This window comes from Corvus moneduloides, chromosome 1 (assembly GCF_009650955.1).
Source record: "Corvus moneduloides isolate bCorMon1 chromosome 1, bCorMon1.pri, whole genome shotgun sequence".
In the NCBI taxonomy this organism is placed as follows: domain Eukaryota; kingdom Metazoa; phylum Chordata; class Aves; order Passeriformes; family Corvidae; genus Corvus; species Corvus moneduloides.
The window spans coordinates 54,829,879-54,852,471 of NC_045476.1; the positions used below are offsets into that span (position 1 = coordinate 54,829,879).

At 35.9% G+C, this 22,593-nt stretch overlaps 1 protein-coding gene across 14 annotated transcripts in view; it reads right to left on the bottom strand.

Moving 5' to 3' along the window:
• Nucleotides 1–22,593, bottom strand: part of HDAC9 (histone deacetylase 9) — a 462,820-nt gene that overhangs the window by 61,253 nt on the left and 378,974 nt on the right. For all 14 annotated transcript variants that reach the window (XM_032110318.1, XM_032110251.1, XM_032110312.1 and 11 more), the window contains one exon: nucleotides 102–220. In XM_032110318.1, the coding sequence (XP_031966209.1) occupies nucleotides 102–220 (119 nt within the window). The remainder of the gene's footprint in view (nucleotides 1–101; nucleotides 221–22,593) is intronic.

The following is a 22,593-nucleotide window of genomic DNA, read 5'->3' on the forward strand; positions in this document are numbered from 1 at the left end:
TCTCACAAAACAGAAACATAGATGGGAACTGGACTTACATAATAAGGCTTCTAACTAGAAAAAATACCAACTCAGAAAGGTGTGTCAATGGCAATACCTACATTTAGCTGTGACTTTGTACCCGCCCAGCGGAGGGTCGTGGCCTTCCACAGCATCGAATCCTGCTGACACCAGGACAATTTCTGGATCAAACTCGTTGGCAGCTGGCATAATCACAGTCCTGTAGAATGAAAAAAACCCCAATGTGATAAAATCAAAAGAACTTCCATCTTCATGATATAAATTGTCACAATCAGAAAAAACCACAACACAATATATTTTATTTTAGTTAAATCAGCCTCCATGGTAGCTGTTCAAGTCCAAGGCTTCAATCAATTTCTTTCTATAATCACTCTTTTTTCTTGTCTATGACTAAGAAAGAAAAGGCAGGTACATGTGAAAGCCTCTAATATTACTTACACATCTGTGTCTGTTTTATCCTGCTGCCTATAAAAAGCTGCCTCTTCCAGGGAAGTGACTAATGGTTTACAGAGAACTCTCAAAGCCTGACTGGAAACCCGGACTGCTCCAGTTAGTGCGAACTTGGTGTAAATTTGAACTATAAATTTCTTTTGGGAAAATGTTTGCTTTCCAAACTTTTTTTTTTTTTTACTTCTTAACATTTTTAAATGTTTGTCGAGGTGGGGGGTGACTCTAGCAAAGGAAAAACATGAAATTCCCTTAATCAAATCCAGACTATGTTGTCAAGCCTTTCCAAGGTCAAGCATAACAGGAATGTGACAACCACAAACTAGTGACAGCAACCCCTGCTGGTGTCAGGAAGATAATTCAGCCCTTTACAGTCACAGATATTCCACTTTTTTAACCCCTTCCTTGACAAACTTGTGTGGATATTTTATTGCCTTGATTTTGCCCTTCTCCAATCTCAAAGCATGAAAGATGCATTGAAGGAGAAGACTAGCCCCTGTATTCTGCACTTGCAGGTGTGTTCTTTCAGGCTGACTCCAAAGGGAAGGCGTAAGGATGGCTTTTGCACTGGTTTGACAAACACTGAGCTGTGCTAAACCAGGGGGACATCGCTAACATTAAAAGGCAAATACACATATGAATGTTCCATCACAGATAAAGTAAATCAAGAAAATCCCAATTGGTCTATACTGGTCATAATGCAAAGATTAATTTTGTGCATGTGTAATGGTATTTGTTTTAGTTCAATGTTTATTAATTTATTTTATAAACACCTTAGTCCAAAGAAATCATATTTTCTTGAAAGGTTTAGGTTTTATGTGGAAAAAAAAGACACATTAATGATATTAACAATTCTCTAGGTTTTTCTTCAGTTTAGTTTCTGATCTTTTCATTTATAAACTTTCTTTTGTTTTTTTGTTCCTAAAAGGCAATTTTAATATTAGGAAAATATTCCTTTTACTTATGCAAACACTATTCAGATGAAGCAAAAAGTCTTTGTCAGGGCATACAGCATTTCAATGAATACAGTTTTACATTTATTAAAAAAGTATAGAGGCTGCTTAAAATTTTTTTTATGATTTTGCTGAAACTGCACCACAAATATCTGCAGACAAAGTGATATAAGTTGAGAAATATTCCTTTTTTTAAATGTCATTAGTAGGCCTCTGCTGAAATATGGATTCCAGTATTGAGCACTGCACTTCAAGAAGGACCTAGACCAACTGGAGAAATCAAAGGCAAAGAAAAAACTTCTAAAAAACATAACTTAAGTGGATGAATAATATAGGTATAATTATTTGATTTGCATGACATGGGAGCATACATGATAAAAGTCCACAAATACATAAGTTGTTGCAAGAGGAAAGAAATAACCTGTTCTTTACCCTGTGGACAGGACCTGAAGCAGCTGCAGCAGGAAACCTGTAGTTCAGACACTGGAACAAGCTTTTAAGTAGTAAAAATAAATAATAATATAAATAAATTTTAAAAGAAAATTGGAGACTGTCTATGTCTTGGAGTTTTTTATAATAGGTAAAACCACCAAAATATCCACCAAGCTTGCTACAGGTTTGACTTGACATGGTTTGGAGGCAGGAGGTCAATTACTTCTCCTCTAGGTATTTTTTCCTGTTGTTCCACGATGTAAAACTCTCTAACACACAAAGTACACATATGAATATTTACATTAGACACTACAGTGACTGAACTTTTGCAAGCTAATCTCCACAAAGTTAGGGAACAATATCAGGAATAAAGGTCTCCTATGCAACTACATCTTATCTTATGTACATACCTTCTGATACTCTAATTACAAATTCATTGTCTGAAGCAACACATACTTCCCAAACTTCCCCACGACTGCAACACATGTGGTATGGATCCTGATTACTGATGAGGACTGTGGCTGATGCACAATCTTCATCTGTCCCCATAGCACCATACATCTTACACACTGAAAGAAGGAGGGATCCTGTGAAGAACCCTCCCTATCTGCAGCCACTTGAGCTTTTACCCTCCTCCTCTCTGTTCACATTTCCTCAAATTCAAGTCAGGCTCTGCTTTTTATTTCTTCATGTCAAACAAAGTGGCAACACCACAGAGTACAGCACAGACTAAGCTCAAGAGTCAGAGGATGGAGTGTGTTCAGTGCAGAGAGAAGCTCTGGAAACTCAAGTTGCTAAGAAGTAACAAGCCTAACCAGCCTAACACACAAAGAAATTTTTGAGCATCTTATAATTTGGAACATTGGGAAAATCTACCACTTTTACCACATTTCAAGACCTTGCTCTAAAGCGTAAAGATGTCAGCACATTTTTTAATAACTTGGGCAAAACAATGCATTCGACCCTTAATCTCATTCACAGAAGGAGCAAAAATTGTTTAGACACAGTTTATTCAAACTTTTTGGCAAATAAGTATGTCTGACATTAAAACTGCCAGGCATACTGAGTAGGAATAGGCAAATTATTAAATACTGAAAGCAAGGTCTTTCGACAAAAAGAACCAGGAATAGGTATTAACACCAGCTTTAAGAGTGCTGAACAGGAAATAGTAGCACATTCATAAATCTCTACAGAAATGATATATAGGAATCTCAGCTAAAGAAAGGAGAACACTGTAATGCTAATAACCGGAGGTGGCATTTAGAGCTCAGTGTTCTGTTACTGCTTTCAGTATTACCTGAATTCACATTACCAAAATAACAGCTAAGAGGGTTTTTCTGAAAGGAAGGATTTTTCCTTTTAAAAATGTACACAGTGTCTGTTGCATTTCGCCAGAAGAATAACATCCTACTTTTGCTATGATACTGTCTCACAAACTAAGATAGAACTCTGCTGCTGCTACTCGTATACAGTGTATCAGAAGAGCTAACCTATATGGCCTGGGTTGTTCATTTCTTTTTCATCCTCCATAATATTGAGGGAAGTGGAATGTCAGAGCTCATCCGTCTTATACTGTTCTCGATTTAATACTGAAGAACTTCTAAGGATTTTTCTTTTTGAAAGATATCAAGGAAAAATAGCAAAAAAATAATGTGTTTACTGGGATAGCAAGCTTGACTCTTTTCTTAAAGTTCTCAGAGTTTCCGTGGTCCTTGTTACAGCAGTCAAGACTACTATATGGTCTTTCAAAAAGATGACAGCCACAAGTCTCAGAGACCATATAGACCTTTGGTTCCTAAATCTCTAATCCAGTATTCTACATTAATCTACAGGCATTTAGGTGGTTACTCTTTTGAATAAATGCTATGAGATCTCTGCTCAGAAAAGAGCAGCTTAATGTCTGGAAAACATCATAGCATTTTGGCTTGGAGTTTATGTAGGTAGGACATCTCTAATGTTTGTCTAGCCTTGGCAGTAACTGCTTTGTGGCACAAAACACCCACGACAATTCTTTCACAAAAATGATGGATACTTTCATATCTTATGAGTTCTATAAGGAATGACATACACACACATTTTTAAATATAGTCTCAATTTCACCATGACATACATAAAACCTTTTGTCATTTGTCACCCCTCAGGCTTTAGCACCTTCATATGAATATCTGTCTTTAGAAAAATCACAGAATCATAGAACCATAGAATAGTTTGGGTTGGAAGGGACCTTTAAAGGTCATCTAGTCCACTTCTCCTGTCATAGGCAGGGACAACAAATGTTTTGAGGTTGGCAGTTGTAAAGACAGCCTACACAAAGCAACATGAAGATCACTTCTGCCTTGTAAACAATCTTTTCCTACCTCAGGATGGTTGGACAGGCAATGACAGCTCCTGATCCTTCACTATCTCTTGGGAGCAGAGAATCATCAGACCCTGTATCTTGCACCTCTTCTATCTCATCTACACTCTGGAGGGCACAGCAAGGTGTAAAAAGGAGAAATCATCCACTGACTACCTCCTCAGGAGCTCCCATAACCATGTCACTTCCCTTCTCAGCTGCCTAAGAAGAGAATCTTCTGAATCTGATCATAACAGAAAACAGGGTGGGTTGTTTTTTTTTTGAAGCACTGGTCATACACTAATACATATTCATGTTAACCTTCCCAGATTCCTCAGACCAGCCCTATGCTCAGAAGTCAAGCTGCAGCTGGCAGGATTTGTTACGGTGCGAAGGGTCAAAACTCTGCTCACCAGAAATCCTGCAAGGGTGCACCGGCAGCCTGCATTCAGACCCTGCTAGGAACACTGATTATCTTACGCCCAGCAGGAGTAAGAAATATGATTTGGCTTCTGACCACGGGTCACCAGACAGGTACAGACTGGGGACTGGCAGGCCATCACTTCTGTTTGAAGCCAGTCAGGCTCCAGAGCTTATCTGCAAACCAAAGTTAATGCTAGGATCCTTCTCTGACAAAATAAGCAGCTTTTGTCGGAAAAGAAATAGATTTTATTCTTCCACTATGACTCACATTCTCCTCCACTTCCTTCTCCAAAGAAAATAAAACACATAAAAGTGATATTTATTTTCTGTGATCTTGAATCATATAGAAGCATAAACATTTGGTATACCATATTCACCTAATGATGACAGCAGAGTTACAGGGGCATCTTGCCTGGCTGACTATTTCTTTCTTTTCTCATTCATTTTCATTAATAAACATGTCAAAACTTGAAAGCTTGAGCAGCTGCACCGCAGAAGTTATTTATCCACGATAAACCTTGCAGTTACAGTGGAACTGTGTCTTCCAGACCAACGTAATGCAGATTCCTCTTTCAGTGTAACGGTACTGGGAACAGAGCATGTATCTGGGAAGCTGAAAAGATTTCTTTTTGTCCAACTAAGGAGATTTCCCCAAAGAATTAATATGTTCCATTTGGGTATGCTGCTGTCCACAGAGAAGCCAAGGGATGGCTTCCAGTTGGGTGTAGTTCTAGAGAAAACATCAGGCATGTGATCCTCCCCTCCCCACCAATCTGAACATCAGATGCAAGACATTAAAGCGATTCTACCAAGGGACTCTGTTCCTTTTATTCTTCCATTCTATTTTTGTACATTCAAAGCACATGGCTAGGATGCTACCAAACATTTGTTCTCCCAGAAGAGATTGCAGAGAAGTACCCAACGCAGAAATGACTCTCCAAGCACCACCACACAGAGCTGGAAATCTCCAAAGAAAGCTAAACTTATGCAAATAGCTACAATTCCTTTGCTGTGTTGGCAATTTAAAAAGGAAACAAGTAGGAATACCAGCCCAAGACAATAATTAATGCAACTGAGAAAAGTAATCCATGCTGTTCTAAAACTGTAGATTGGAATGGCTTAGTCACATAAATTATTTGCTCTTTCCCTGAAATCCTCCAGTGTTTTGATCCAATGATCTCGAAGTACTTTGAGAACACTGAAAAATGGAAAGGCTCATATCTTCAGCTGGTATAAATCAGTATAGCTGTTTCTGATTCCATAGTCCCCATAAAGCAGGCATTTCTTTACCCACTTCACAGATGAATCAACTAAAAGCTGGTAAAAGACTTGAATAAATTACCCAGTTGACTCGTGAAAAACCTTTAGAGAAAATGCAGAAGAGTCTAAATTCCATAACTTCAACAAGTAGGAAAAAAACCCAAACAAACTACAAAAGCACTATTATTTCTTCAGTTATACCAGACTTGTATTTTGCAAGAATATAGATATATACAATGCATTAATAATATTATAGTGGGGATTTAACCACCAAAGGGAGACCCAGGCTGTTGTTGGAAAGAATGTGGGTCTGCCTACAGTTTCTCAGTTTCACATCCTGCAAATAAAATACTGTACCAAACAATCTCTGTGTTGTCCTACCTTAAAATTACACAAGTTAAAGTAAGTTGTTGAATGTTCCCTGATAAGAACAGATCAGAAAGCATGTGGAACTTACAGTATCTATTATTTTTATGTGTTGTTTGCACATATGTTTTAATGTAACACAGTATCAAGTAATGTCTATTCTCACAGAAAGCTACATAGAATTTCTGTACAACTCTCAGATAATACTTTTTTCTGCATCAATTGATTTTATAATAGTGTCTCAGACTAATATTTTGGTTTACTTTCACGACATTTCTTTGTGCCAGTTCTGCTGTCAGCCCAAGTTCATCCAGGCCAAACTTGAGAACATTCCCCCCAAAACTCCTTGACGACTGTCATCTGACCATCAGTTTTGTCCTGGATTTATCCTCCAAGGCATACCTAAATTCTGCCAATTTTGTCTGCATTAGTTTCTAAGACATATATTTTATAGAAGTTTTATCTTTTATTTTCATATATTTTCTTTTATCCTTATAGATTTTCTTTTTATATCTTTTTAGTAATTGTATTTCTTCTCTATTTCTTTGTTAAGCACAGTCAATATTCCTGTCCTTACTTTTATTTTATAGTTACCTTACTTACTTTTTGGAGATAAAAAATATATTTTTCTTTATTTCTTCAAGGGGCAAAAGGTACCATATCAATAGAAAGTCCTCAGTACTGCAAATCATGGTCATGTCACCGGGATTTGCACATGGTTTTGAACTTAATCACATGCTAAAATATTTAAAGGGTCAAAGTCTTCCATGGATGCAGCCATGTAAAAACCATTTATAAAGCTAGCAATTTTAAGTATTATAATTGTAGAAGTATCTAAGTACCACTGAAAGAAGTTTCAGAAGCACCAACAGTTTTCTTTCTTCCTCTTTCTTTCTCTTCCTTTCTTTTTCTTTCTTTCTTTCTTTCTTTCTTTCTTTCTTTCTTTCTTTCTTTCTTTCTTTCTTTCTTTCTTTCTTTCTTTCTCTTTCTTTCTTCCTTTGTTTCTTTCTTTTTCTTTCTTTTCTTTCTTTCTTTCTCTCTTTCTTTCTTTCTTTTCTTTCTTTCTTTCTTTCTCTTTCTTTCTTCCTTTGTTTCTTTCTTTTTCTTTCTTTTCTTTCTTTCTTTCTTCTTTCTTTCTTTCTTTCTTTCTTTCTTTCTTTCTTTCCTGCTTGCTTGCTTGCTTGCTTGCTTGCTTTTAAAGACATTTTAAGAGCCTAAGGCCATTATTTGTGGGTTCCTTTTTAAATGAATAATTATTTTGGCATCCGTCATGTAAGTTTCCTGAATTCTATTACAGCTGGAACTGTAAGATCTTAAGCAGTCAAAAAGCATATGAAATATTGTCTAAAATATCTGCTCATCCTTCTATTTTTATTATTGAGAAAGGTGGTTTCAATGTAATTATAAGGACTCTTCAACATTTGATCTACAATATGCCTCAGTCAGTCTCTGAACTAGCACAAAAAGGACCAAAGTAAAGAAAAGTTAACAACCAGGAAAACTATGAGAAGAAGTATTACTTTGTGTTTTCCAGAATTCACTTAAAATTTAATAGCATAGTCAATTAAAATTATCCAACTTCTTGTAAAACAGACAAAAGCATATACACATGTACTATGCACATTCATGTCCATATTCAAAACTCAGTGAAAATCAAAGTTCAGTGGTAATAGGTAAAGGAATTGGCTAAAGATTATGGTAAATAAGCTTGTTCAAAAATCATGGGTATAAACATCTCTCAAATGAGTATAGGTTTAAAGCGGTTACCTTAAAAGGCAAGTTTGCAAATATAAAGGGAAAGTATGCAAATATAAAGCCTTCTATGGAAACATAGGCCAAGTTAATACCTGCAATAGCAGGATACAGAACACTTTCATGCTGAAAAGCAGAGTTAGAAAATCTGCATTTTCTATTAAATATTCCTCTGTCTTCTTAGACTCTTGTGAAAACACTTACATGATGAAAAAAAAATAATTGTTTTTCTACCTTTTAGTTATTTCTAAGATCTCAAGTAAAACTGGTTGGTAACATGCCATTCTTGTGACCAATTTATTTACTAAATTCCAGTTGTTAGCTAAAGGATTGATGTGGCTTCCAAGAGCTGCACAACCGAAGATGATATATGAGAAGGAGGAAGCAGAGGTTTAATTTGCAAAGGTAGAGTTTAAAATAAAACACAGAATAACTTAAAATAGTATCTCCAACACTGAGAAAGCAAAATGCTATAAATAAGGAATCCCACCATTTTAAGCCAATTATTTTTCTATCAAAGCCATTGTAACTTGTATGGGAAATGGTACTGGCGTATGCATTCACACTGCCAAATTTTACCATCAAGTATAGTTTAAGATATCATTTTGCTTTCATGGTGTAACATGTTTCTACCAGAAAAATCAATTGAGTGCTCATTACTGTATTTTATGGAAGAAAAAAAAGGTAAATCATTAGAAGATTCTTTGTGATAAGTATAATAATCACATTTGGGGGTACTTTAAGTTTTCTGTTTTAAAATTTGTATAATTGTTTAGAAAACATATTACATTCCTATCAAGGCTGAATATACTACAGTATCTCCTATAACAAAGTAATTATCAGTTTTGCCTTTCTACTAAGTATTTTCTTTCAGCAGTATTTTATTATAAAAGACTTGGCCTAAAATGTTATCGTAATATACTACTAAAAGACTTCACTCCTCCCAGTAACCTTATTATATAGTAGTAAGATTGCTCATAAGAAAACAAAAATAAGTGCTATAGTATCAGAAATACAGAGATAAAAATTTGCCTCAATGTGTCGCATTCATAGAACTCACAAAATCAATGGTAACATGACATAGTTTCCAAGGAATTTCTTGCATCTACAAAAAAGCACATTATTTTGAGTATATTCTACATTTCAGTGTATTTTAAGGTACTTGAAATTTTTAAAATTACTTAGCCCTCTAAGAATAGCATAAGAGAAAGGAAAGCCTTGTACCTATTTTACTGACATTCCACAGGAATAGTGGAAATGGGGAAAAGAAGGAAATACTGGCGTTTTGAATAAATTAAAAGAAGAGGGCTCTAGAGAATGAGTTTGTCTCTAGGTCCAAAATCTACACTCCTTGTTTATGAAAAAAACCTTTAGAAAAGCTTTTCAGATTACACAGCAGGACATACAGCAGGAATGAATAAAATACGCTACCTAATATTTAATTTATTGATTATACAACAGCTTAGTTTGCAATGTCAACAATCTGCTTATGTTGCCACAAATGAATATGCAAGAAGTGTAAAGTAGTTTTCAGTTCTTACAACAGTGAGATGTAGGGAAGAAGGGAAGGTAAATCTGATTTAAAAATGCCCAGAGAGATGAATTGGAGTGGTTGTCTTTTTCATGGGAGCAATAGGTTGAGTGGGCAAAAGACCCAGAGAGAGCTTGGAAAAAGCACTTTTGCCACTAAATTTGCTACATTTCTGAAAAGTGCATTTTGCCCGGAAGGGGATTTTTTTTTCCTTTTAAATTAAAAGAAAAAACCATTTTCTAGAAATCTAATTATTTATCAAGGTCATAGTCATTTGCAAAACCATAATTTTCCACATGCTGTATTCATCAGCATGGTTGTAAATACAAAGTACATGAACTTGTCTTTTTTCTCAGAGGTCTTTACATATTTTCTCTTACAGATGCTTTCTTGCTCTGTCTTATATTTTCTTTCATATACTCATAACTACTTTTAAGGGTATTTTCTCTCTGGTTTTCTGGCTTATCATTAAACAGAAATTTCACAATTTTCTGGATAGAAACTGTCGTTTTAGTCTATATTGTCACTTTTCCTTTGAAGTCATGTTATTCAGAAAATTGCTCATATGACTAATATTTTTCTGATGTTCCAAATGGGATATGCCAACATATGTCATTTCCTCCTGCTTTTTGTTGAAGAGCAAGATACACTGGTGGACAAGGAACATATAGACATTTTCTTACACCCACAGCAAATTAACCAGAAGGAAGTGCCTCTGATCTTAATTGATGCTACAAGGCAGCAAGCAACAGCATCCAACACTTCAGTATTAGTAAACATGGGCATGTTTGTCTGCTTCATGCTTGGCAGAGCCTTGTCATTGGAGCTGGGGCCACTTTGGACCACCTCATTACTCTAGCATGTATTTAAACCAACCAGCCACCCTTCTTTCCAAAGATAGCCAAAAATACAGTTTCCCTCATACAACAAGGCTTATAAAGTACAAAAACTTCAAGTCTTCTCACTTTACCTAAACTGAATGCCATAATGGAACCTATACTGATATAACTTTATTGAGGATTTAGAAGAAATATTTACAGCTATTGCAAGGTAACCCAGAAAAGCAATTTTCAATCCCTGCCCTTTCCTCTTTCCTCTTCCCTCTCGCAGTCGCAGAAAATTCTCAGAGAGAAAGACAGGAGATATTTGTGGAACCAGCAGGAACACTCTTACTAATGCACTAATCCCAAGGTACCACACGGTGTTAGAAATTACAACTTTTTCTGGTGCCGTGTCAGCTACTGTTTGGTTAGAAATGCGATCTGGTGTTGGCTCTGTGTAGCTTGGAGGAATCCTGTCTCTTTTATATTACCCTATCCCCATTCTTGCTTTACACTCATTGCACTCAACAAAATAGAGGAAATTTGATAGACTTCGAAGACAGAGAAAATTGGATGTCAGCACTTAGACGTCAACTGAATTGAACGTGACTGGAAGGACTCAATTCACAAATAAAAGTACCAGACTTGTTCAAGGAGTATCATCAGGTAGGCCAATGCTTTAAAACGAGAAACACTCTCCTGCAAGAGGGTTACACCTATAACTTAAAGACTGAAGTCAAAGAAAGGGTTGCCGAGAACTAAGGGTCTGGGAAATATAAAGCCAAATATGATATGTTGAGGATAATGTGAATTTTTTTCAGGTTTCAGTAGTATGAAAAAAAGATAGTTTTATACTTGAAATCCAAAGGGAAGCATTTTCATCTAGAAAGAGCTTTAAATATTCAGGAATCAATGTCACAAATGAGAAGTTTAATAAAATACAAAAATAGCAAAAGAATCTGCATTAACACAATATTTGAAACAAAACCCAAGAGGATCAGAAGATACTGTATCAGGTTCAGAGAAACTCAAGTAATAATAGTACAAAAAGGATACCTATTCCATTCATGGGCACAATGAGGAAAAAAAGATAAGGGAAAAAAGGAAAAATAAAAAGCTCCAAAAAATAAGGACTGAACACAACACCACAGAGTTCAGGAATAACATGATTCCTGCGTAAATGTTTCACTTTTTTTTTTTTTTTCAAGGAAGGAATAGTGAACAGCAAAGCACTCGGAATCTCAGACTGAAAAACAAAATATGAAAATGCAGATATATTGCAATGTGATTTAATATTTTACTTAGGCTTCCATTGACTTCATGGAACCAATGTTTCTCATAATAGATTTTATTTGACGTCTGCAAAATAATTCTACAGTCTTGTGGTCCTAGATCAATCATAACTCTTTCAGTGGTGTACATGGATGAAGCCTTTTATCTGTGCCAGGCATTTTACAGCAGAAAGGCAATCCCACTCACCCCAGGAGAGTCATATTGACACACCGCTATTCCATTTGCCAATATAATCACAAGCACCAACTGGTCATGTTGTCAGGATGCCTGAGGAACAACTGAGAAAAAGTCAAGGTGAAGTTTGGGATTTAACTGAAAAGCATTTAAAAATTACATTTTGATGTTTCTGAATTTGCCTTTCCCCAATGAACTTATGTCCTTGCCCTTCTCTTAAAAAACTGAAGTGCTCACACCTCCTTTAATAATTTTTGGATCCTCTTTGGAGTGATAAATTGGCTAGTCTCCTCAACAGCATGAAACAAAAAAGACTTTTTCTACCACGTGCTACAGCAATAAAAAAGAAAGCTGTTTCTCATTATTGGCTGGTCCATCCTCATATAGTTAGTTGTCTTGGAAACTGGTATTGATTATAATTTCAAGAAAATGTACGAATGAACTGAATCACAGAGTTCCGTCTTTCAATGTCCATCTCAATTTACAGTGTTGGATCTAGCAATAAAAACATCCCTAAGCATGATTTCCAGTTCTAGATTTATTTTTGTTGCACTTCTCTCTCAGAGTGACAGTCAAAATAATGTAATAACTTAGACTGGACACATCAGTAAAATAATAGTGAAGTTTCAGAAAACATTGAAATGAATGTAAGTAAAATGTACATTCAAATCAACCTCAATTAAATATAAAATAAAATAGTTCTTCCGGGTTTGATATCTGGATGACACAATATAGAGGTATTACGTAATTCAAATTCTTCACTCAGTCCAAAATCTGGACCTCTTACTGAGGCCAAAATATATTTAATAAAACATTAATTTTCCAGCTATTTCAGAGACCCCGTCAGGACTCCACAATCATTTCTCTCCTAAGGACCTGACTTTAGCCAGCTTTAGTGTACTTACTGCAATTAAGTTACCATTAATTTATTAAACACTTTTGTCATTTCCTTACTTAAAATTGCCAACAGATCTTGCAAACCGTTCAAAGGACTAGTTAAAAGCAGCACTTTTCATGCTGCTACCTTTGGATTACCAACAGTCTCCAAAACACTGAACAATAACCTTTTGGCAGTGAGTTCTCCAATTCCAGCTGCCAATCTAGATTTAAATACATGGAATTTTACACCAGCTGAGAAACTTGGCGTATTCTCATCTACTCTTCATTAAAATAACTCTTCCAACATGCAATTGCCAAACCTGTCATAGGGAGTTGAGCAATTACAGTGAGTGAATAGGAGGAAGTTTTTATCATTGCTAATACATGGGAGGTGATCCAGTAGATTTTTAAGTTGTGACCCCTCAAGAAAGGTTAGAAGACTCTTGGCACCTAAGCAAAAAGCATTTGTCAGCCTTTCAGCATGAACAGCTAAGGAACAAACTACTTATTAAAATCTGTATTTTTTGTACTGTGTTGCTGTAAGATAGTTCAGCCTTTGGAAGAAAAAAGAGAATCCTATGTTAGTATAATGTCAAGTGTATGAACATAAGGGCTGTATATATAATCACCCAAGCTGCAGTTTTAATTTCAACACTTTCTGACTTTTTTGAATTCATAAGACCAATCAAATATTATCTAAAGTTTCATTTTTGTCTTCTCACTTATGGGATAATTCATGTCTTTTTTCCTTTTTTTTATCCAGGTCTGCACACTTGATGGACACTGTAAGTCAAGTAGTTTTGCAATGAGTTTCCTCTAAGGTAAAATAAATAATTTGTATTTTTTATATTATTTACCCAAGCTACATTTAAAAATACAGTAAAGTAGCAAAAATATCATTTTAAATTTCGTGTCATGGCTGTTAAGTTGTTAACAATTTCTTTATTTTATTTTACACCTTGAATTCTAAAAAAACTGAGCTTTTAATTGGAAATCTTTAAAATTAATTCCAACCTCAGACATCAGTTGGTGCTCTGACACTGGGAATACAGGCAATCTGTCAGTCCAAGTGAAAACCCAGTCAGAAAGGAAATAGTTATCTTTGAAGAGACTTGACTGTGGAATGAGAACTGGTAAATCTTATTTGCTGCAACAAAAAGGAAGCCATCTTTCCCATCACCTCGTTGCAGTGCTTTCTTCACCAAGAAAAGCAATGATCGAGATGAGGAGTATCAAAGATAAAAGAGTGCTTAAAAATAAGCTCATCCTGCCAAGGCTGATATTTTCATCTCCCTCTGGCTGTACTTCATTCTCTTTAAATTCCATAGAGTCACCACAGAAGAACCCTAGTCTGATCATGAAAAAAAAAAAGCTGTGACTGAATCGACAAATAGGAATACTCTAGCTTGTAATCTAAGATCTCCTTTTAGCAGGATTGCTAACAATTGATTAATATACCTCAAGAATGTTTAAAGAAGCTTCTGCAGTTCTAGAATACTCAGTATTTCAATAATACAAGCAGATATTGTACAGTTAAAGAGCATTTAGAATTGAAAACCACTGTTGTTTCAACAGCTACAGGGTACACATGCAACTTTCAATTTGGTTCTGTTTCTAATTGCAAATGAAGCAAAATCCTGATAAGCAGTTTCTTCAGATTTGTGCTCCCTTGAACAGTTCCTACATTCTCCTTCCATAAGTTAAAAATTCAATTTGAATTATTTTTTTTAAATTCACAATTCCAAATAATTGTAAATAATGATTTACTATTAAGGGAAAGAAGATTATTATTAGATCATGCAAATTTGAGGAAAAAAAATGGTGTTCCAGCCTTGGCTTTTATTTAACTTGTTTTACATGCATTCTTGCTATTAATTCATGTTATACATGCATACTTATTATAGATTCAATTGTAGGCTCTGTACAGCTTTAAAAGGAAATATATATTAGCAAAGAATAGACCTCAAGGTATTTGAATTTTTGTTCATATAAATGTGAAATTTTTGATGTTTATTTCAATCTAGTCTATGCAAGGTCACCAATACTATCAGCATATCCTGTTATAGAATCTCTGTTTCTAATTCCAGGATGAAAAGATTCACGAAGTTCTGCCTTAACCCATTTAAAATCTTGTTAAAGGTTGGGGTTTTTTTTATTCCAGAGCTGGACTGAGGCTATAAGTTTCTTTCAATGTTTCATCCAGAGTAGTTCCACTATGTCTTGTGTAAATCATTATAGTCTCGTCTCTCTCACTTCATTGGCTTTTTGGCTTCCATCTGTTTTCTCTCATCTTTTCTTCTACTCTGTCTCATCTACATTCTCTTTCTACTCTGGTTTCTCTCATCTGCTTGCTCATTACTATTAGTCCAGCCTTCTATTATCCCCTTTACTTCCCAGTTATCTCAAAGAGGAGAGAATGCATGAGACCCAAGAGCTTCATTCTGAGAGATGCTGACCACTTTAATTTCTTTTTTTGACCTGCAAACTTTAATCGCTTTCCTTTTAATGTAGTTTTAAGACTGTCCTGGATGTCTTCACTGACCTAAGCATTTTACTTCTCTGAATGTTGTCTAAGGTACTTTGTGCTGTTATTCCTGGAAGCATAAATTTCTACAGGACCCATTTGTGCTTTTCATAGAAAACTGTAACTCCCTAGAGTCCTACCTGCACACAGCTTAGCACAATATCATATTACCTACTTTACTAACCTCTTAAGGGAAACTCCAAATATTTTATTTTTGCATGTTATTGTATCTGTTGAAGAACACTCATGAAAAAAGTTAGACATGCATTTAAAACCTTTTAGAATCTCGAGCCAAATATATACATTATTCCATCACTGAAAATGGCTTAACATGGAGGCTTAATACCCTACTGGTATCTTTGTGACAACATGAATGTCACAACTCCCTGTTCTAAAGCAGAAATCTAGCCACTGATGATCAGAGATAATCATTAATCCTTAAACTGAATTCAGTCAGAAACTTCTAGCTTGAAGCTATTTGTTTTCCTTCTTAATAAAGAAAAATTCTTCACAAATGTCCATAACAGTAGAGCAAGTTATTGATCTTCCGGAAGTGAGCATATGGTCTCACTTCCTGGGCCTTCAGCATTTCTCACATTTGTGCATTTTTCCTTGCCATCTCTGTGACCCATCTGGAGACACAATGCCAAAGACACTCAGACAAGACCATCACCTCAGCATCAGGTCCATCAGTTAAAGATTTTGGCATAACTCACAGAATTACTTGCACATTTCTATGTCTCAGACTTGGGAACATTGGCTGGACATTTAGCTGAACTACCAACTCCAGTGAAGTCCCCTAGGCTATGTCCTTTTCCCTTGGGACAGGTTCCAGTTATAGTAAAAGGCATCTCCTCCAAGTAAACATCCCTGAAGTAGGAAAACCCTGTTTATCTTAACACCTCTGCCCTTGTGCCAGCAGAAGACTGCATCAGTCAAAGCTTTTATTCCTCAAACTCTGCCTTTCTCCTCACGCCATCCAAGGGAATATTTTTGAGCACTCCCCCAAGCAGGGACAAATGGCAACGTTCTTGCTCTTCCCACTCACTACAAATCAATGCCCTGCTGTGGAGGAAATTTCTGGAAACTCCAGAGACTTCTACAACTTCCCAGAGGTTAGAAATGAGGTTTAGAGACATAGCTTGCATGTTGCCTAAATTATACAGTCTCTATCTTTTCCCTATGATTGTGAAAACTGTGAAAGGTTTGAATCAGAAACTGGAGAAAGGACCGCCCCTCTGACAGAATTTGGCTGCTTTTAATTTTAACAAATAAAAGTAGCAGTGTTATTCCATGTCATTCCATGACATACCAAACTCGTTTTTGAAGACTACAACAATGTTTAAAACTGAGATGCTTAATGTGGACCTCTGTCACAGTAAGAGCTGCTACTGAAAGATGTAACTTGTCCTTCGTGTTTTCAGAGACACTCGGTTCCAAAAGCTGGCATCTGTGCCACAGCCAAAGCAGTGTTCATCCTTCAATGAAATGCTGGAGTCATGAAGCTGAGTGATTTGGGGCTGCTCTGTTCATAAGTAGATACTTAAGACAGCATTTTTGGAAGGCAGCCACTGGAGTGTACTATATTACAGAATAAATCACACTGAAAAGATGCTCCCTGTCAAGTTGGAGATACTTTTAGAAAAGATCAGTTACAGAAACCATCACATTCATGTGACTGTTTCTACCTTTTTTAGTGACACAAGTTTATTTCACACACACTGTAAGGTCCCAGATAAGTTCCCTGAAGATTTCACACAGATCGCAATACCACAGGCTCTTAAATCTAGTGGAGAGGTCTCATTTTTTATAGTACAATGAAGTACAATTAAGGCATGATCTTCTCTGACAGGTCTGAAATGATCTCCATCCAAATTCCTTAGGGAGTGTGCTGAAATTTAGCCATTTAAAAGATCTCTAGCCAGTGTTTCAACTGCTCTGAAATCTCATAAATATTATCAGCTCTAAATTTCTGGAAAGGGTCCCTGTTGAGAGGTAGTCCCTTCAGGAGTATATAGTACAACCTGACTAAAACACAGCCTCATCCCAGGTTCTTGTTCTCAGTTATTCTGGTCTAAGTGCAGCCAAAAATCCTGTTTACAGAAGGTGCAGAAAGTGTACAACTGAAGTGGTAAACCTCCCACTTCATCAATAAACTGAAGGAGAGACCTTGCCTAGGGATATGACTACAATGCATATTGCAGCTAGATGCGAAGACATGTAGCTTCGAAATGAGTCGATGTGGATACTGAAACACTTTTGTCAGAGGGACTCAGTTTTGTACAGGCTATTTCATACTGCTAAGAAAAGGTAGTTTATGTCAGCACAGTATATTAGCCTCTATAAAGCTTCTTCCAGCCTGAAAGATTAGTTTGGGGACAGACAAGCTACTTGCAGTGTGTGTTTGTTTTGACACTGTTCAGTAAACACAGAATCAATTACCATGGGTAGTTCATGAGAATTCTTCAGACATTGCATAGGTAGCTTAAAGCTGAATTGGACATGTTTACGCCCTCTTTGCAGGTATAGAAGAATAAGCATGCTCTGAAACACTGGTATAGAATATCCCTAACCATATATGGATGAAACCATGATTAACTGAATTTTCCCTCAAGTATGTAAATAAATATTAACTAGAATAGAGATACATTTAACCAGGAACAGCATGCAAACCCAGATGCCGACAGCTAACAATATACTGTAGGAGTCTCTATGGGAGCTGAGGGTCTAAACTCCCATTGTGTTCCATGGAGGCAAAGGATTCAATTCAGTTACCTACACGAAGATATCTAGTGGCTTTTGGGAATTTGGGGAACCTTTCCTGGCCACCTACTGTCTCTTCAAAATGGTACAATCTTCCAGAGATCCTCTGCTATAGCTGTCTGCCAAAGCAGTAAACCTCAGCTCCTCCAGTGCATCTCTTGTGGCGTGACTAGTAAGGTCTTAAGAACTGAATCAAGATCCCAGTCAGCAGAGAAAGTGAAATCTAGAAAGTTATTCAGACAACCAATGTATACCCCTGGTTAAGGGTGAGCCACACAGCTGTCTCAGTTGGGCTGACCCAACTGAGCTGTATCACCCAGAGCTGCACAGTGCGAAAGCAGACACCTTGCTGACATGCAGACGCCTACATTGCAGGGATGCGGTTGGATTTCTGAATTTGATCCTGAATTTCTCTCTGTTTATATAGTAGCTTTTAGCCATAACCCAATGTGAAATGAGAAGCCAAAAATCACAATTTCTTCAACATTATTCAGTCATTCAAGCTAAAAGCTCCCACAGAGAAACCATTCTAGGAAGCCTTCCATTAACACTATTCTCCATCCAGTCTTAGGGTACTGGGGCAGAGAAGGTGTCCTGGGTAGAGAGCAGAGGAATTCAAGCTTCTTTTTTTCAAATAGAAAGTCATCTCTCTTCATGTTCAGAGCAGAAAGGACACAGGGAAGTGAATCACATCTGTATAATCAAATTTTTGAAATAAGATCTGAAAATGTATGGCTCCGTTCCACATTTTCCTTTAGGGTACTAATGTAAATTATTTCTACACAGCAGGCTGAACATTCTGTTTCCTCTCAACAGCTTGTACATTGCTACTTTTTCAGTGCAAAAGTCATAGTCTGATCTGGGCAGCTAATACTATTTTACTAACTTATAACAATAATTATCTAGAGTTTACTAAAAATAATAGTATTCACAAGCTGCATGGGCAATACAGGACTTTGCACTTTGTTAATTCCGCAATCTTTACACAACCTAAAATGCCAAAAATTGTAGTTACACAATAGATTTCATTAAAAAAAAAAATAAAGTGCTGTTAAATTTTTGTAAATTATTAGTTCATTTTTTAAGACATGTAGGATAGGACTGACTACAAATAGAAAATAATGATTCATGTCACTGTTAGAACTGAATTTCACTTCTGAAAAAAAAATATTTTGAGCACAATAATAAAGAGACTACAATGGAAGTATTTTAAATTTTTTTAAGATACATTGAATTTGTGTGTATTTTCCTGTGTTTTATTACAGCACTATCAAGCAGTGTAGTTATTTCGGAATACTGTACATATGAATCAAATTAAGGAAACAGAGCTATTAGGAGAAAATATGCAACTAAAAGCACTCCGTTTTTCTTAATCCTAAATCTGACCTTGTTAACAAGCAGGTGCAAGACTTCACACTATAACCAAGAACAATAAAGAAGCATGCTGTCCTCATTTTTCCTCTAATTGTCCTTCTCTCCAAATCATATTAGTTCCCATTGGTTTTATGCAATATTCATCAGTGTTACCTTTTGTTCTCTTAAAGTTTATTGTAGTCATGGAAATAGGAGTACAATCCTTTGATCTCTCACATCACACAAAAGTAATCTATGAGAATACAGCATATGCCACAGTATGAGAAATGTATCCCAGTTGAATTCCTTAGTCAAAAGAATTATGTAGCTATGGCATCCTCTGTGAAAGTTCTCTGCAGTGAATTATTCCTACTGTTGTTACTGAGTACAGCAATGAAAAGCCGAAGAGCCACATGTATATACCTCTGGTAGGTAAAGTCCTTATTAACTCTATTCTTTACCAGGGGAAAGATATCTGAAAGACATTTATAATTTTAGAAGCAGTTAAAGCAGCCAGCAGCCAATTAAATGTTCTTTATGGCATTTATCTTTAAGTTACCCTCTTGTTATCAAAGAGTGTAACAAACCAGGTAATGCACAACAGAACGTAGTCCTGCCAAAATGGATGTCGTGGTTGTTGCATCCAAAAGTGACTTACTGAACCCAAGTGGCTCAATTTACCTCTTCTTTACACATTCTAAAATGATACAAAGGAAGAATAATGAAAAGCAGAATCAAAAACTACTTTTAATTTTTAGAAGGAAAGCAGACAGATTTTCTACCTGAAAACATTTACAGGAGAGCAAATGGGTACATGCAAAGATGACATTTAACAGTAATTTTTTTAAGATCTGTCATTTTAAAGAGGCAGCAAAGTCACAGAATTAGTGAAAGTAGTGAAACCCAACATTTACTCTTTGCTCAGCCAGGGATTTCCTGTGTGGTCTATATAGTGCTTTAAAAATACACGACACAACATCATTACATCAGATAATGACTACTTTGTGAATATTTTTGTTAGATTTCCTTTTATTAAATTGCAGATTTAGAAGAAATTGTAAGCAAGGTGGGAATTATGAAACTGTGTAGTCCTCAGTTCACCACATAAGACAAAAAGACCCTTTTTACTAATGAGCATTGTACTACCTCAAAAACATTGTTTGAAACCTTGGAAATAAGCAATTTAAGCATCCAGAGAATTTTTTCCTGCAACAAAATGCTTCCTCAGCCACTATCCCCTGCTTGATTTACACCATCCATGTAAGCCTAACTTTACAAAGTTTGTAGGCAGATGTGCAAAGGTCAAATTAAATCACCAGCAGATTTCATAATTTTATTTCTTCTGTTGAAAAGATCATTAGGCATACGTGCCAGGTATGCACTAAATCACTAATAGATCACCTAATCTCACTTCTGCCAGTCAAAAAATCTTTTCCAATATACTACAATATTATTATACCGTCATATATGCTCCTCTCAATCACATTAGCCTCCCTAAAATGTGAATGCAGCTGAAAGTACAGTCAGACAAGGATCATGTTTTACAATGATGGGCTATGATTAATAGTCCAAACTACTTCTTAGGAAGCACGGTACCAAAAAGGACATTTGTGTCTTGTTTTTTTCATTATAAAAAATGAGAGCAAAAAAAAGCTTATGTTTAATAAAGATCAGAATGTTTGCCCATCTGGAAATATTGCTCATAGGAACCCTGATACTCTCCCACTATGACAGTTACACCACTGTTTCCTCACAAAACAACCTTTTGTATTAGAAAGGAAATTATTGTTTTCCAATAATTGTGATGAATTATGATGATTTGAAAAGTTATTTTCTCAGCTCAGAGAGAGATTCATTAGTGTTAATAAAATACACATCAAGATATAAGCAGATCCCTGTGATGCTGGCTATGAGTTTAACAGGTTAAAATTTCACAAAATGATGATAAAAATATTAAAACCTGCTGCTTCTCTTTAAAGCATATAACCAATTTGCCATTATACTAACATAAAACATATTAAAGTGACAGGTCATATGAAAGAGAAGGAAAACAAGAAGCCTTCAGGATTGTTAAATATGAGTTCTTTGTGTAAAAAAATTTCAGCCACACATACATAAAATTTGTGTTTTAACAAATATTATATACTTATATAACTTATATTTATAAATCTAAATAATATATTTAGATAATTTATAAAATAATACAAGGTGGAACTATCTCGATCTACAGAAGCCTTATTTATGAAACAGTGTTCCCTGAAGGAAAGGGCTCAATACTCTGTGGAATGTATGATTCTAATATTTATGAAGGAATCCCAGAAATTTTCAAGATTTAAGAAAAACAGAAACACTATTTCCATGAAAATAGACAAAAAAACCAAGCAAGATTTCACAAAAAATGCACAAACAAAAATCCAAAATAAAATCTCACAGAGTAGACATTAGCAGGACTGATTTTTCAGTCCTTTGCCTCCTGAACTCATTGAAAAAAAAAAGCTTCTTATCTTGATCTGAACTACAGTCCCACTAGAAACTAATTTTCATCAATATTTCTTTTATTAAGTGCTAGTGTTGGTAATATGGGATCTGGCACAAATCAGCCAATACTACACACTTTCATTAGTCTCAGGAGGCCCAATCCTGCAAACATGAATGCACACATGTAACTTTACTCTGGCTAGTAGCCTAATTGACTTAATAATGAGTTAATATGTAAATATATTCATTTAAGCAGTTAAGTTGCAGGATCAGTTCCAGGTTTCCTCACAGCAGTCTTCCCACGGACCTCAGTGGCCCCAGACTATGGATTTTGAAGCCTGAGAGACACCTTTCCTGCTACAGAAGTGTCTAGATCTGAAAACCAATTCGTGCACAGAGTTCAGTTTCTTCTTTTTCCAGCAGCACCACCAGCTGGAACAGCTAAAGAGATTAGGACCAAATTCTGAAAACAATTATCCTGAAGAGAATAATTCAGAACCAACATTGCTAAAACACCTCAATTCTTGCTTGTCCTAACAGTACTTCACATGAGCTTTTCTGTTCTCGGAAAGCCCGTTACAAGTTACCCTGAAGATATCAGGCTGGCTGTAAGGACATAGTTCTGTAGGGTGTCAGGTCTGCAAACACACCGTAGGGGTTTCCTCACTTATTCCCACTTCAAAGAAGCATTAAGAACAATTTCTCTTTATTACAGTTTTTAACTAGATTTCTTTCCCCTGTGATGATTAATTAGGCGTTCGTTACAATTTGCTTTCTTTCCACCTCTA